The sequence below is a fragment of the Microtus ochrogaster genome, unplaced genomic scaffold (genome assembly GCF_000317375.1).
Source record: "Microtus ochrogaster isolate Prairie Vole_2 unplaced genomic scaffold, MicOch1.0 UNK1, whole genome shotgun sequence".
NCBI classification, from domain to species: Eukaryota; Metazoa; Chordata; class Mammalia; order Rodentia; family Cricetidae; genus Microtus; species Microtus ochrogaster.
In genome coordinates, this window is record NW_004949099.1 from 27,719,637 (window position 1) to 27,732,570 (window position 12,934).

The following is a 12,934-nucleotide window of genomic DNA, read 5'->3' on the forward strand; positions in this document are numbered from 1 at the left end:
TCTTCTTCTTCTTCTTCTTCTTCTTCTTCTTCTTCTTCTTCTTCTTCTTCTTCTTCTTCTTCTTCTTCTTCTTCTTCCTCTTCCTCTTCTTCTTTTCTTCCTCTTCCTCTTCTTCCTCTTCTTCTTTCTTTTTCCCAAGACAGGGTTTCTCTGCATAACAGCTCTATTTGTTCTGGAGCTAGCTTAGACCAAGCTGGTCTCGAACTCACAGAGATCCACCTGCCTCTGCCTCCCAAGTACTGGGATTAAAGGCATGCGCCACCACCACTCAGTTTATTGTTTCTTACTAATAGTCTTTTTATTCCACTTATTGGACATAAAGAAGAGAGTGAGACAACGTGGCCTTGAGGAACTGGCTGCTGTGACTTGGCATACCTCAGGAATACCTGGGTCATGTGACCGAGGACAAGTCACGTTCCCCTGCTGGGCTCTGGACTCCTATTGATAAGGCTGGGGTAGCTTTGGGGTTTAAGGACCCAGGCAGGTACTATGTACCTGCTGTGCAGACCCTTCTGTGAGTGGCCCTCAGGGAGCACAAGGTGTCCTGGACCTGAAGGCAGGATGTATATGGGATGCACTCATTCTAATTCTTCCTGAAGTGCTTGTCCCCCATGCTGAGGCCTGAGAGTCAGACATCAGAGCCCCCTCATGTGCAGGCAAGGGCTTCACCTCATGCTTGGGCTCTCTTAGTGCTCGTGAGTTTGCTCCCCTGGATGCTGAGGGACCCCTCAGGATGCAGGTCCCAGGGTGCCCAGGAAACAGAGGAAGGGTCCTAATCAAATTTAGTGCATTTTTCTTCGTTGTTTTGTTTCTGTGTCTGTGTAGCCCTGACTGTCCTGGAACTCACTCTGTAGACCAGGCTGGTCTTGAACTTACAGAGAACTGCCTGCCTCTGCTGGGATTAAAGGAGTGAACCACAATACAAGTAGCCACAACATCGCCATCTTCTCTTCCTTTTAGTTTTATTCTTTTGGGATGGGGTCTGGATATGTAACCCAGACTGCCTTCAAATATGCAGTCCTCCTGCCTCAACCTCCTGAGTGCTAGGATTACAAATGTGTGCTAGTTTCTTACTCTAGCCTAGGGATAACGTGAAGAAGGAAATCATCTTAGACCTATGATGAGTCCACTTCCTGGATGTCTGGGCATATTGGAAGTCCTTTTAGCTCAGTTTATGGGCAAAGACACTTCTCCTATGTAGTGTCCTGGGTCAGGCAACTAAGATGTCCAGCTATCAGCAATGTGATGGTGTGTGGATGTGGTGCATGCATGAAGTGTACATGGATGCCTAGAACTTGGGCAGATGTAGAGAATGAACCAGGTAGAAGAAGATGGAGTGGCCATCAGAGAGCACCTTCAATGTAGGAGATGCTCAGAGACCATAGGCACATCCCAAGTCACCCTGTAACATGGCAGGATGTATCCCTGCTTTTTGCCATCAGGTCACTACCCTTAGGATACCACCAGATGATCCCCCTTTGAGCATGCTGGCTTCAGGTTTTGAGCTGTGGCAGGCCGAAGCACCCAAGCTTGGTGCCTTAGCATCATGCTCCTTACATTAAGTTTTTCATAAGCTTCTACTTAAGGCAAGTCATGCCAGTAACATGGCATTGCCTTTGGACATAAACCTAAGTTAAAGCACACTGCTACAATTTAAAATAGAAATCACAAGCAGCAGTGAGATACAGATAAAAGGTCAAAATCAGAGTGCTGGTACCCACATGGCCTGCATTTGAAGCTTTGGACCAACTCAATTGCGATGATGCCCCGTTTTGGGGATGGCTTTCCCTGGTGTGGACATATCACAGCCAGGACCAACCCTGCTGTTCATCTTTTTCCCTTGATTCAAGGCCCCCTTTGTCCACCCCCCAGCTCTCCCACGCTGACCTGGCCCCAGACGAGCTCTCCCAGGCCGATGAAGATACACCACATCCACTGGTCCAGCTGGAGCGGAGAGCAGCTGAAGGGCTTCCCGCCAAACTGCACGATCACTATCTGCGGGTCAGAGATCGGAGGGACAGACACGGAGATGGCACGGAGGGCTGGGGAGCCACCGCCTTGCCCAGCCCAGGTTAGGTGGGGGCTGGGTACCTGGATGGCAAACGTGCCCAGAACGATGGTGCAGAAGATAGGGTTCCGGAAGATGCCGTCAAAGACGTTGCGCTCGCCGTGGATCTTGCGGGCATTGATCTCGTTGAAAAGCTGCATCATGACGAAAGTGTTGAAGATGATGGTGTAGTGCTCCGAGGGGGGTGAGTGCAGGGGCGCATTCCTCCCGCTGTCGATCTGGAACATCTTTTCACCTGCCAAGCCAGAGGGCGGGGCAAGGCTAAGGCAGGGGACGGGGCCCCGAGTGCAGCCCGTGGTGCTGCTCAGGGAACTGATCCTGTCTCAAGATCAGTGGATCTCAACCTGTGGTCCATGACCCCTCTAGGGGTCAAATAACACTTCTACAGGGGTCAGATATCAGTTATCCTGTTTACTAGATATTTAAATTATAATTCACAACAGTAGCAAAATTACAGTTGTGATGTAGCAATGAAAATAATTTTATAGTTGGAGGTCATCACAGCACCAGGAGCTGGATTAAAGGGTGGTAACATGAGGAACCACTGTCCTAGATGATAAATGGCTTGGGGCCTGTCACCTTTTCTGTTGCCACATGCATTGCACAGTAACATTTCTTACGGATGTACTGGGAGGACACAAATCCTTGAGGTAAGTCACCATGGCTTAAGCAAATGTGTCCTAAGACCCGCGTATTTGAGACCTGGTGCCCAGGCTATGGTGCTCTGGGGAGGTGGTGGAACCAGGGTCTCATGGAGCTCATTTTGTAGCCAAGGATGATCTTAAACTTCTGATCCTCCTGCCCCTGCTTCCCGAGTGCTGGAATTACAGGCAGGCACCATCACGACCTTTTTGTGGTGCTTAGGATAGAACCAAGGGCTTGATACACACTGAGCAAAGGTTTTACCACATCTCTAGCCCTAGCTGACGAAGGCATAGGTTAAGGCACTTGGTTCTCTAAGTGGCTGGAGGAGCTGAGGAAGGAATGGACAGGAAGCAGGTTGTGTGTCCCTCCCCAGGAAAGTCTCCATGAAGACATCTTCTTGGGGCAAGGAGAAGCTGCTAGAAGGGGTCAGGGGAGGGGCAGGTTGCTTGGCCTAGGGCCTCGGCTCTCAGGGCCTAACAAGGCTTCTTTAGTCCTGGATGTTGCGCCTTGCCTGGTGTGTGCTTAACCTTACAGCTGGCCTGGAGGTCGGCCAGCCTGGGACAGGGCATGGCTGCTTCTGGCTCCCTGTGTGCTGCAATCGACACTTTCCTCCCGTGCCTCAGTTTCCCCATGAGTAAAGCAGGGCGGCACGTGCAAAGCCAGATGTTGGATGTGGGCCAGGGTGTGTCCGGAAGTTGGTGGCCTGGCCACAGAGGGGGGTGCTCACCCACAAAGAGCAGGGTGAAGATGAGGGTGAGCTGGTAGACGGCATGGCCCAGGATGTTCTTCATCATGGTCCGTGAGATGAGTGGCTTGTTGCGGCCATAAGGTTTCCTCAGGAGCAGAGTCTCGGTGGGCGGCTCTGTGGCCAGGGCCAGGGAGGCAAACGTGTCCATGATGAGGTTCACCCAAAGCATCTGCACGGCCTTGAGAGGGGAGTCCTACAACGGTGGCGGGAAGAGGACCGTCACATAGTGAGCCACCAGAGACAGAGGGCAGGTTGTCAGCAGGATCCCATCACAGGCTGCAGGCTGCCCGGCTCTGGTGCTCTGCGCATGTGTGTGGCAGGTTCTTAAAGCTTCTGTGGAGAGCATTATGAACTGCCTACCTCAGTCCTGGGCCCACTTCTGGGAGACTCAGCCACATCCTTGCCTACTTCCCTCCTGTCTGAAGCCAGCACCCAACCTGTTAGCTCCCTGCTGCCTCTGCCCTTCAGCCTCGGGGGCTCAGGTCTCTCTGTCCTGGAGACAGTGTCCTTGAGCTCTGCTCCCATTTCCACCTTATCTTCCATCATCTTCCATCTCATGGGTTTTTATAACTATGACTCCAAAATAAATGCACGATCATGATAGGGAGTCCATCAAGTAAGACAAACACACAGAGGTGATCTCCATAACCATGCTGGTGTGGACGCTGTCAGATTCGCTCTGGGCCCAGGCAGGACAGAATAAGCTCTGTGCGCACTGACTGGAGGAGCTGGTCCTTTATCCTCCTCTCCTCACAGCCAAAGGCCTTGCCCACAGCAGACAGAGCTGGCCTCACCTCCACCCCCTTCCTTTCTCTAAACTCATCTGTGACTTCCTTACAAAATATTTTATTTATTCATTTTTATATACATTGGCATTTTGCATTCATGTATGTCTGTGTGATGGCATCAGATCCCTAGAACTGGAATTACAGACAGGTGAGAGCTGCCATGTGGGTACTGGGAATTGAACTTGCATCCTCTGGAAGAGGAGCTAGTGCTCTTTTTAAAATTTTTTTAATTGATTTTATTGAGCTATACATTTTTCTCTGCTCCCTCCTCTTCCTCTCCCCTTCCTTTCAACCCTCTTCCATGATCCCCATGCTCCCAATTTACACAGGAGATCTTGTCTTTTTCTACTTCCCATGTAGATTAGACACACGTATGTCTCTCCTAGGGTTCTCTTTGTTGTCTAGGTTCTCTGGGATTGTGATTTGTAGGCTGGTTTTCTTTGCTTTATGTCTAAAAACCACTTATGAGTGAGTACATGTGATAATTGTCTTTCTGGGTCTGGGTTACCTCACTCAACATGATGTTTTCTAGCTCCATCCATTTGCCTGCAAATCTCAAGATGTTATTAATATTTTCCGCTGCGTAGTACTCCATTGTGTAAATGTACCACATTTTCCTTATCCATTCTTAGGTTTGGCCAGTGCTCTTAACTGCTGAGCTATTTCTCCAGCCTCCAGCTGTGACTTTTGTGGAACATTGAGGGACTCTTCCTCCATGCTCTCTTGGTCCCAGAATCCTACCCAATCTCTTCTTGTTTAAGGTCTTGTTCTCTTACTTCTACATCTATCTTCCTGGGGCCCCTTCATTGTCCCCCCCACACCTGTCACATGGTGTCTGGAACAAACTTCTCCCACACATGGTCTCCTTCTATCCAGAGCCCCCTGTCCCTCACCATTGGCTCTACCCTTGACCCTCCCGTGGCCCATGGATGCCCTTCCAGGAAGTCCTTCTATTCTGAATGCTTCACAGCTCCTTGCCTGTCTACCTTCCCTGTGTTTTCCCTGCTGTCTCTGCCACCTCACCTCTGCCTGGTAGGGTGCGGCTCTGGGCTTTCTCCAGCCCTTCTACATTATCAGATATAAGAACCTCAGGGTCAGGTGTGCGATTTCCCCACCAAAGCCTACATGGCCCTGCTCAGTCAGAGATGTTGGGCCATCTGATTCTTGTCTTTGAATCCATTTTCTTAACGGCACCAGTTCAGTCTCCAGGAAGCTGTCACGGTAATGTCTACAATTAACCACTAGAGGGTGCTTTTCATGTACAGACCAGGGGAGAGCCTTCATGCAGATGAGGAACCCTCAACTCTCAGGGCTTGCTTGGATGGCACAGGGTCAATACTGCAGCTACCATAGCACCATGGTGGAGGTCACAGCAGAGGGGAGCAGTGTCCTATGTCCCTGTGACCCTTGGGGATGGCTGCACATTGGACTCTGGGTTCCCCTATGGGTAGGTGGTGACTAGGAACAATCAGCTCTCTGAGACTCCCTTAGAACTGAAGTCACCCTCCTTCCCCATACCAAAAAAGCCAGTTCCTGGGAGATGCAGTCTGGTTATGTCAGGAGATATAAGAGCCAGGCCGAACGCCTGGCCATTCTCTCCTTTGAGCCTGCTTCTGCCTCTGTGAAATGGTACTCACTCCACCTGGCTCCCCCTGCCTCAGTGAGTGGCCTGCTGAGAACCCAGTAACAGCGATCTGGACAGACAGAACCCCACTGCCTCCTCCAAACAGCCATACCTCTCCTAATCTACCCCACTCCGGAGTGAAGGCCCCACAAAGCTTGGTGGGATCTGGATCCTCAGCTGGCCAACTAATCTCCCCTGGGCCTGCAATGCCTTTGCCCCAGCTTCTGCAGGCTTCTGGAGCAAGGGTCAGGCAGGCGCAGGTGGTGAGATAGGCACGAAGCCTTGTACCCCTCATCTGTTGGGCCTCCTGAATCACACCACCTCTCCATGCCTCGTTTCTAAGTTGCACGGGACTAGTGGCTGCATGGAGGACTATAATGGATTCCCGCTCTTGTGTATCACACAACGTGTGTCCATCTCCAGTGTTGCGAGCCTAGGAACCTAGGATGTCCTGCAGGCCTGAGACTGCCCTTCCTGGCTTTGGGTATGGTTCTCCCAGGACCCACCTGTGTGATGCAGGCACCTGTGAAGGCCACGATCACAGCCACCACGTTGACCGTCAGCTGGAACTGCAGGAACTTGGATATGCTGTCGTAGACGTTCCGGCCCCACATCACTGCCTTGACGATGCTACTGAAGTTGTCGTCCGTCAGGATGATGTCTGAGGCCTCCTTGGCCACATCTGTGCCTGCAATGCCCTGTGGGGACAGGGACAGGAGCCTGGTGGGGCAGCCGGGGAGGTGAGTGGCTCTATATGGCCGTTCTTACCTCTAACACAGCCTTAGCCCTGTACCCCTCACCCCTGACGTAAAGGAACCAGCTCATCCAGACCACACAGAAACACACATGCATATATGTGTATACATGCATACAAACATGCACACACATATACAGGTGTGCATGGGTACACACAGCCACCCCTCCAAGGCCAACTTTCTCCCCCAGGAAGCCTGGCCTTGCTGCATTCCTCCTTGGTCTCTAAACACCCAGCAGGGCAGAGCTGACCCCAGCATGGCACCGATTGCACCATTCAGGAAGACCTCTGAGGCTAGGCTGGGGCTCAAAAGCTTTGGCTGAATACAAACTTTAGTGGATGGTGAGGGTGGGTGTTATGTGTGTCGGAAGCCCCATATGCCAGTTTGAAGCTGTGTAGCCCAAGCTTTGCCATCCTTGCCTTTGAGACCCAATCAGTCCTGAGGCCCCCTTAAAGCCAGTCTTACCATTGCGAAGCCCACATCGGCCTTCTTGAGAGCAGGTCCATCGTTGGTCCCATCCCCTGTCACAGCCACCACCTGCCGCTGCTCAGTGTGTGTGCTGTCAATGATGCCTAGGGGGTAAGAGGGTGTGCTCAGGGTCCCAGAGCCAGTCTTGAGCCTCAGCATGGCCTCTGCCCTGTCTGGCCAGCCAGCCCCTCCCATCACTGCTCTTTCCCGCACTTTCAGGGTACCAGGCTCCTCATTAGCCCAGGCTGGCTTGGGGCTGCCCATGCTCCAGCACTGTCTTTGCTCTCACAGTTCTTGGCAGTTCTATCAAGAAACATAGTCCCCTAGTTATCCTGCCATAGCCACGCCATTTGCTAGTGATCCTGCCCCACTGGCGTTGACCTCTCTCTCTGCACACATAGCTCCAATGAAATAATTGGTGAAAACCAGATCGAACACAACACCTCATGCCATCACTGTGGCTGGTTGCCTCCTTGTCTGTGTGTAGGCATTGCCCTGTCAGTGCTAAGAAACAGCATCAGCCTGTGGAGGCAGGAGACAAGGTTCCAGGGTTGGGACACCATCCCTTCTACCCCACAGAAAGCACAGCCTCCCTGACTGGTTCCTTGGGAGTTATCCTGGCTATTCCTGCTGGCTGGCAGTCAGTCCAAATCCTACTGGCCCAGGCTCAGTCTGTATGGACTCCTGTCCCTGAAGCTGGCTGGTCAATTTTTGACTCTTTTGGGTCCTTGACCAGCACTGGGCTCCTCTAAGGCAAGGAACTCACCAGACCCTACACTGCATGGTTCCTTGGGGCCTCCCTGTGGTCACATCTCTTTTGACCTCTCAGCAGCTGGTCCCACAGTGGTTCACGCTCTTCTCTGTAGACTCCCCTCCTATCTTCCTAGGTACCTCTCACCTGTGACTATTCCTCTCTTCTCCTTGTCTCTCTAGTCTCTAATGGTCTTACTTTTTTTCTTCTGGTTTATCAAGACAGGGTTGTTCTGTGTAGCCCTGGCTGCCCTGGAACTCACTCTGCAGACCAGGCTGGCCTTGAACTCAGAGAACTGCCTGCCTCTGCCTCCTGAGTGCTGGGATTAAAGGCATGCACCACCATTTAATGGTCTTTCTTCTACCAACACTCAGGTGGGTGTCCTGGGCTTCCCTTGCCCCTGCCCTGTATGTCCATCACCCCAGAGGGCTCTAGCGGAGGCTCACACTGTCCTGACAATGGCTGTCTGTCACAGATGGCACTAGTAGGATGCCAGAGGCCCTGACTCAGAAGTCTCACAGTAACCGTTAACCTCTCATCAGGTCTGTTATGCCTGACTCCCAGGGAAGGGGTGTGGGCTTGTAGCGGGGTCTGTACGGGGACCCTATGGGATTCCCTGCTGTTTCTCTCCACACCAGATCTGCACACAACCCACTTGTATTTGCCCAGCACAAACACTGCACTGCACAGCCCAGTCCTACTGCAGCTGTTACCTTCGGAAGATCCCAGTGACCCCTCTGCCTTCGGGTCACTCTCCTAAAGCAGACTGAGCTCCCTATTCATCGTTTTTCCTTTCTTGGCCTTCCTATGTATCTCCCCTCCCCTCGGGGTGATGGTATCACTGGTCCATCGTGGCCAAGGTCAATCTGCCTTAATCTCCTCTTGTGTTCTCGTCCCTTGATCCCAGGGGTTCTGCACAGTGTAGTTCCCTGTGCTGTGAGGAACACAGAGCTTCCCTCTGCCCCCACCCCTAGACATGGGCTTCACATCCTCTCCAGCCTGAGCAAGAGTCCAGCGGCTGGAGCAGAACATCCTCTTGCACAGTGCAGGGATGCGGCTTGGTGCCTATGCTGTGGAACCCATGCTGTGCACAGTGGAGGACAAGCTAGAACACACAGTAGTTCCTCCACAGGGGCTCAGGGACAGCGTCAGGGAGTGAAAGATGAGTCAGTGAGGAATGAGGGAGAGTCAGGGCCCTGCTGCAGTCAGTGAGGAAAGAGGGTGAGCCAGGGCGCTGCTGCAGTGTCTGTGAGTGAGCCAGGGTGCTGCTGCAGCGTCTGCCAGTGAGGGAAGAGGGTGAGCCAGGGCCCTGCTGTAGTCAGTGAGGAAAGAGGGTGAGCCAGGGCCCTGCTGCAGCATCTGTCAGTGAGGAATGAGGTGAGCCAGGGCCTCCGCTGCAGTCAATGAGGAATGAGGTGAGCCAGGGCCCTGCTGCAGCGTCTGTCAGTGAGGAATGAGGTGAGCCAGGGTCCTTCTGCAGTCAGTGAGGAATGAGGGTGTCTGTGAGTGAGCCAGGGCCCTGCTGCAGTGTCTGTGAGTGAGCCAGGGCTCTGCTGCAGCGTCTGTCAGTGAGGAATGAGGGTGAGCCAGGGCCCTGCTTCAGTTAGTGAGGAGTAAGGGTGAACCAGGGCCCTGCTGTAGCATCTGTCAGTGAGCCAGGGCCCTGCTGCAGTGTCTGTCAGTGAGCCAGGGCCCTGCTGCAGTGTCTGTGAGTGAGTCAGGATCTCTGCTGTAGTGTCTGTGAGTGAGCCAGGGCCTCTGCTGCAGTGTCTGTGAGTGAGCCAGGGCCTCTGCTGCAGTGTCTGTCAGTGAACCAGGGCCTCTGCTGCAGTGTCGGTCAGTGAGCCAGGGCCTCTGCTGCAGTGTCTGTCAGTGAGTCAGGGCCCCTGCTGCAGTGTCTGTAGTCGTGGGCTTCAATGCTTCTATCCATAGGCCACATCTGCTTCCATCTTTAAGACACAAGCATCTAAGGTGCCTAGGGGTAATCCCAGGCAGAAGTAACTTCACCTTCTGGACATTTTACAGATGGGGAAACTGAGACCCAGAGTGGACAGACTGGCCAAGGCCTCAGAGAGCATAGTAGGAGTCCTAAGATATGAACCAGGGCTGTAACTACAGGAATGCCGGTTGGTGTTGCTGAGGCTTGGTGAGTGGTAACCCGCTCATGACAGGCAGGAAGGTTCTAGCCTTGGGCTATTCCCAAGCCTTCTCATCCTTTGGGCCAGTTCTCAAGGGTTGGCTTCCTAAGGGTCTGGGGCCTGACAGAGGGGAAGGTGAGCTGCCTTTCAGATGACAAAGAACAGTAAATACTGTCTAGGCATGAAAGAGCTGGGTCTGTGGAAAGTTCCGAAGGTCTGTATAAGAAAGGCTGTATGAACTGGGCAGTGGTGGTGCAGGCCTTTAATCCCAGCACTCGGGAAGCAGAGACTGGCAGATCTCTGTGAGTTCGAGGCCAGCCTGGTCTACAGAGTGAGTTCCTGGACAGGCTCAAGAGCTACAGAGAAATCTTGTCTAGGGTGGGGGTGGGGCTTTATGCACATGGATTAGAACAACTCCTGCCCGGCAGTCTGAGTCCCCAGGTCTAGGGCCACAGCTCCCTTGAGGAAGTTGAAGGGCCGGAAGAGAGTCTCAGTCTCCCCACGCCCCCTTTCCCCAGGGGACCCAAGGCTGAAAAGGAACAAGTCAGCAGGTCCTCATGTGAGGAGAATCCCTGGTGTCCCCTCTTCTCTTCTGTGGGGAAGCTGCAATGCCATGCGAATGGGGCTTGGCTCAGGGGGAGCTGCTTCTGGGCTCAGAATTACGGATGCCACTCCAGTCTTACCTTTAACCAGCGTGTGCTTATCCGTGGGCGAGGAGCGAGCCAGCACTCTCAGCTTTGGCCAGATCTTGTCAATCCGCTCCTGCTCAATCTGGAGAGGGGTGTGGTACGTCGGTGGGGTCAGAGAGAGAAATCGAGCCCCATGCAGTCACTGGGCTCTTCGGGGGCACACCAGTTGGCTTCTGTTCAAGCATGCAGTGCCCAAGCCTCCCGGCCCCCACTTGAGCTTGGCCCGAGGCAGAGCCTTTGCGGTAGCCACATGCGCGTACCTCCCCCTTCTCATTGCGGATCCTCCGGTTGAACTCTTTGCCCTCCAAGCACAGGAAGTCCTCCCCAGGGTGGATAATGCCACACTTGATGGCAATGGCCCGGGCTGTGTTGATATTGTCACCAGTGACCATGCGGACTGTGATTCCTGCCCGCTGGCACTTGCGGATGGCTTCTGGGACCTGTACAAGAGGGGAAGCCATGTGGGAGGGCATCACTTGGGTAGGCCCTCCTTGTCTTCAAGGAGTCCAGGGCTACCTCTTCTCCCAGGCGACCTCCCTAGGTAACTAGCCAGGAGCTGATGGTGCCTATGGCAGGCATTACCAATTGATCACAACCTCGTCTGAAATCTGGTAGGGTCTTAGAATTCTCAGCCCCCAGAGCCCCAGATAGCCACCACCTATTGACCTTGATAGTCTATCCTGGGATGAAATCTATGGCTTTTGACCTGGATAAAAGGCACTGGAAAGGCCCTAAGAAAGACCTACACCTTAAGTCTGGCCTTAGCCAAGAGTGCAGAGCGGTGAACTAACTGCACTTGAACTTGCCCAGGCTTCATCTACAGGGTCCACAACCAATTCCTTTGTGTATTTTCAATGTTGGAGACGCCTGTGCATTCAAAGCTTCTTTATTTACCTTTATTTAGAATAAATGCGATCGGTGCTTCTTCAGGCTAATCAGGACTGAGAGGGACCAAGCACCTGGCTTTTGCTGAGTGAAACGACACACTGACATCTGGGCCAGTCTGGTCAGCCAATCAGAAGGTGCAGGGCCTTTCCTCTCAGTGGCTTCCCCCCCTCAGAGTGGTTAGGATGTGGGACATGGCTGAGAGCCAATACCAGTGTTCATACATGACACAGATGACCGGAATGAGTAACTGTGATCCAAGGCAGTGGCAGACAGAGACATAGTTAAGGGGCATGCTATGGTGTACTGAGACATAGTTAAGGGAACACGCCACAGTGTATCAAGACCCAGAGCATGCTAGAATCCTGGGCCTGTCAGGCAAGCCTGACACCCAACTCTTCCTGCACACAGTGGAACTGAGAGCTCACGCCATCCCCAATCCACCAGAAAGAGTTTGAACTGAACCTTCCAGGAGTCTCTGAGCTGCTGCTTTGTCTGCGACAAGACTGTGCTGATTTGACTGTAACTGGCCCCATAATCTCATAGGGAGTGGCACTATTAGGAGGTGTGGCCTTGTTGGAGCAGGCATGGCCTTGTTGGAGGAAATGTGTCACTATGAGGACAGGTTTTAAAGTTTCCTATGCTCAGGATACCACCCAGTGTCTTGGTCAACTTCCTGTCACCTGCAAGATGTAGACCTCTCAGCGACTATTCCATCTGCCTGCGTGCTGCCATGCTCCCCACCATAATGATAATAGACTGAACCTCTGAACTGTAAGTGAGCCACCTCAATTAAATGTTTTCATTTATCAGAGTTGCTATGGTCATGGTGTCTATTCACAGCAATAAAAAACCCAAAAAAGACAAAGACCTTCCTGGCAGAAAGTATCTTTGGGTTGCCCAAGGTGTGGTGAGGTCATGACTAACATCCTCATGGAGGGAGAAATTAGGATATAGAGATGTACACATGAAGGGGTGCACATGTTGGTGAAGGCAGGAGATGCTGGGCATGTGTCTACAACCACCAGGATATGGCACCAATCACCAGGGTCCTGGATACGGCACCAATCACCAGGAGCCTTCTGAATACAAACTGTCCCCTAGGTTCATATACTTGAGCACCTGGTGCTCAGCTGGTGGGGCTGTGCTAGCAGATAGTGAACTTTCAGGAGGTGGGGCTGTTGCTAGGGGAAGGTCTTTGAGGGTTATGGGCTAGTCCTGGTTTTAGACCCACTCTCTGCCTCTGCTTCTGTTACATGTTCTTGCTGCCAGGTCAAACTGAAACCCCTCTGAAACTGTGAGTAGTCCAAACAGTGAGAGTCTCTCTCTCTCTCTCTCTCTCTCTCTCTCTCTCTCTCTCTCTCTCTCTCTCTCT

At 52.6% G+C, this 12,934-nt stretch overlaps 1 protein-coding gene across 9 annotated transcripts in view; it reads right to left on the reverse strand.

Moving 5' to 3' along the window:
* The window catches only part of Atp2b2 (ATPase plasma membrane Ca2+ transporting 2), a 320,647-nt gene that overhangs the window by 13,538 nt on the left and 294,175 nt on the right, over positions 1-12,934 (reverse strand). For all 9 annotated transcript variants that reach the window (XM_026788029.1, XM_005365023.3, XM_013352966.2 and 6 more), the window contains 7 exons: positions 10,935-11,114; positions 10,669-10,756; positions 7,094-7,200; positions 6,380-6,571; positions 3,441-3,654; positions 2,092-2,303; positions 1,888-1,995 (listed from right to left, as the gene is read on the reverse strand). In XM_026788029.1, the coding sequence (XP_026643830.1) occupies positions 1,888-1,995; positions 2,092-2,303; positions 3,441-3,654; positions 6,380-6,571; positions 7,094-7,200; positions 10,669-10,756; positions 10,935-11,114 (1,101 nt within the window). The remainder of the gene's footprint in view (positions 1-1,887; positions 1,996-2,091; positions 2,304-3,440; positions 3,655-6,379; positions 6,572-7,093; positions 7,201-10,668; positions 10,757-10,934; positions 11,115-12,934) is intronic.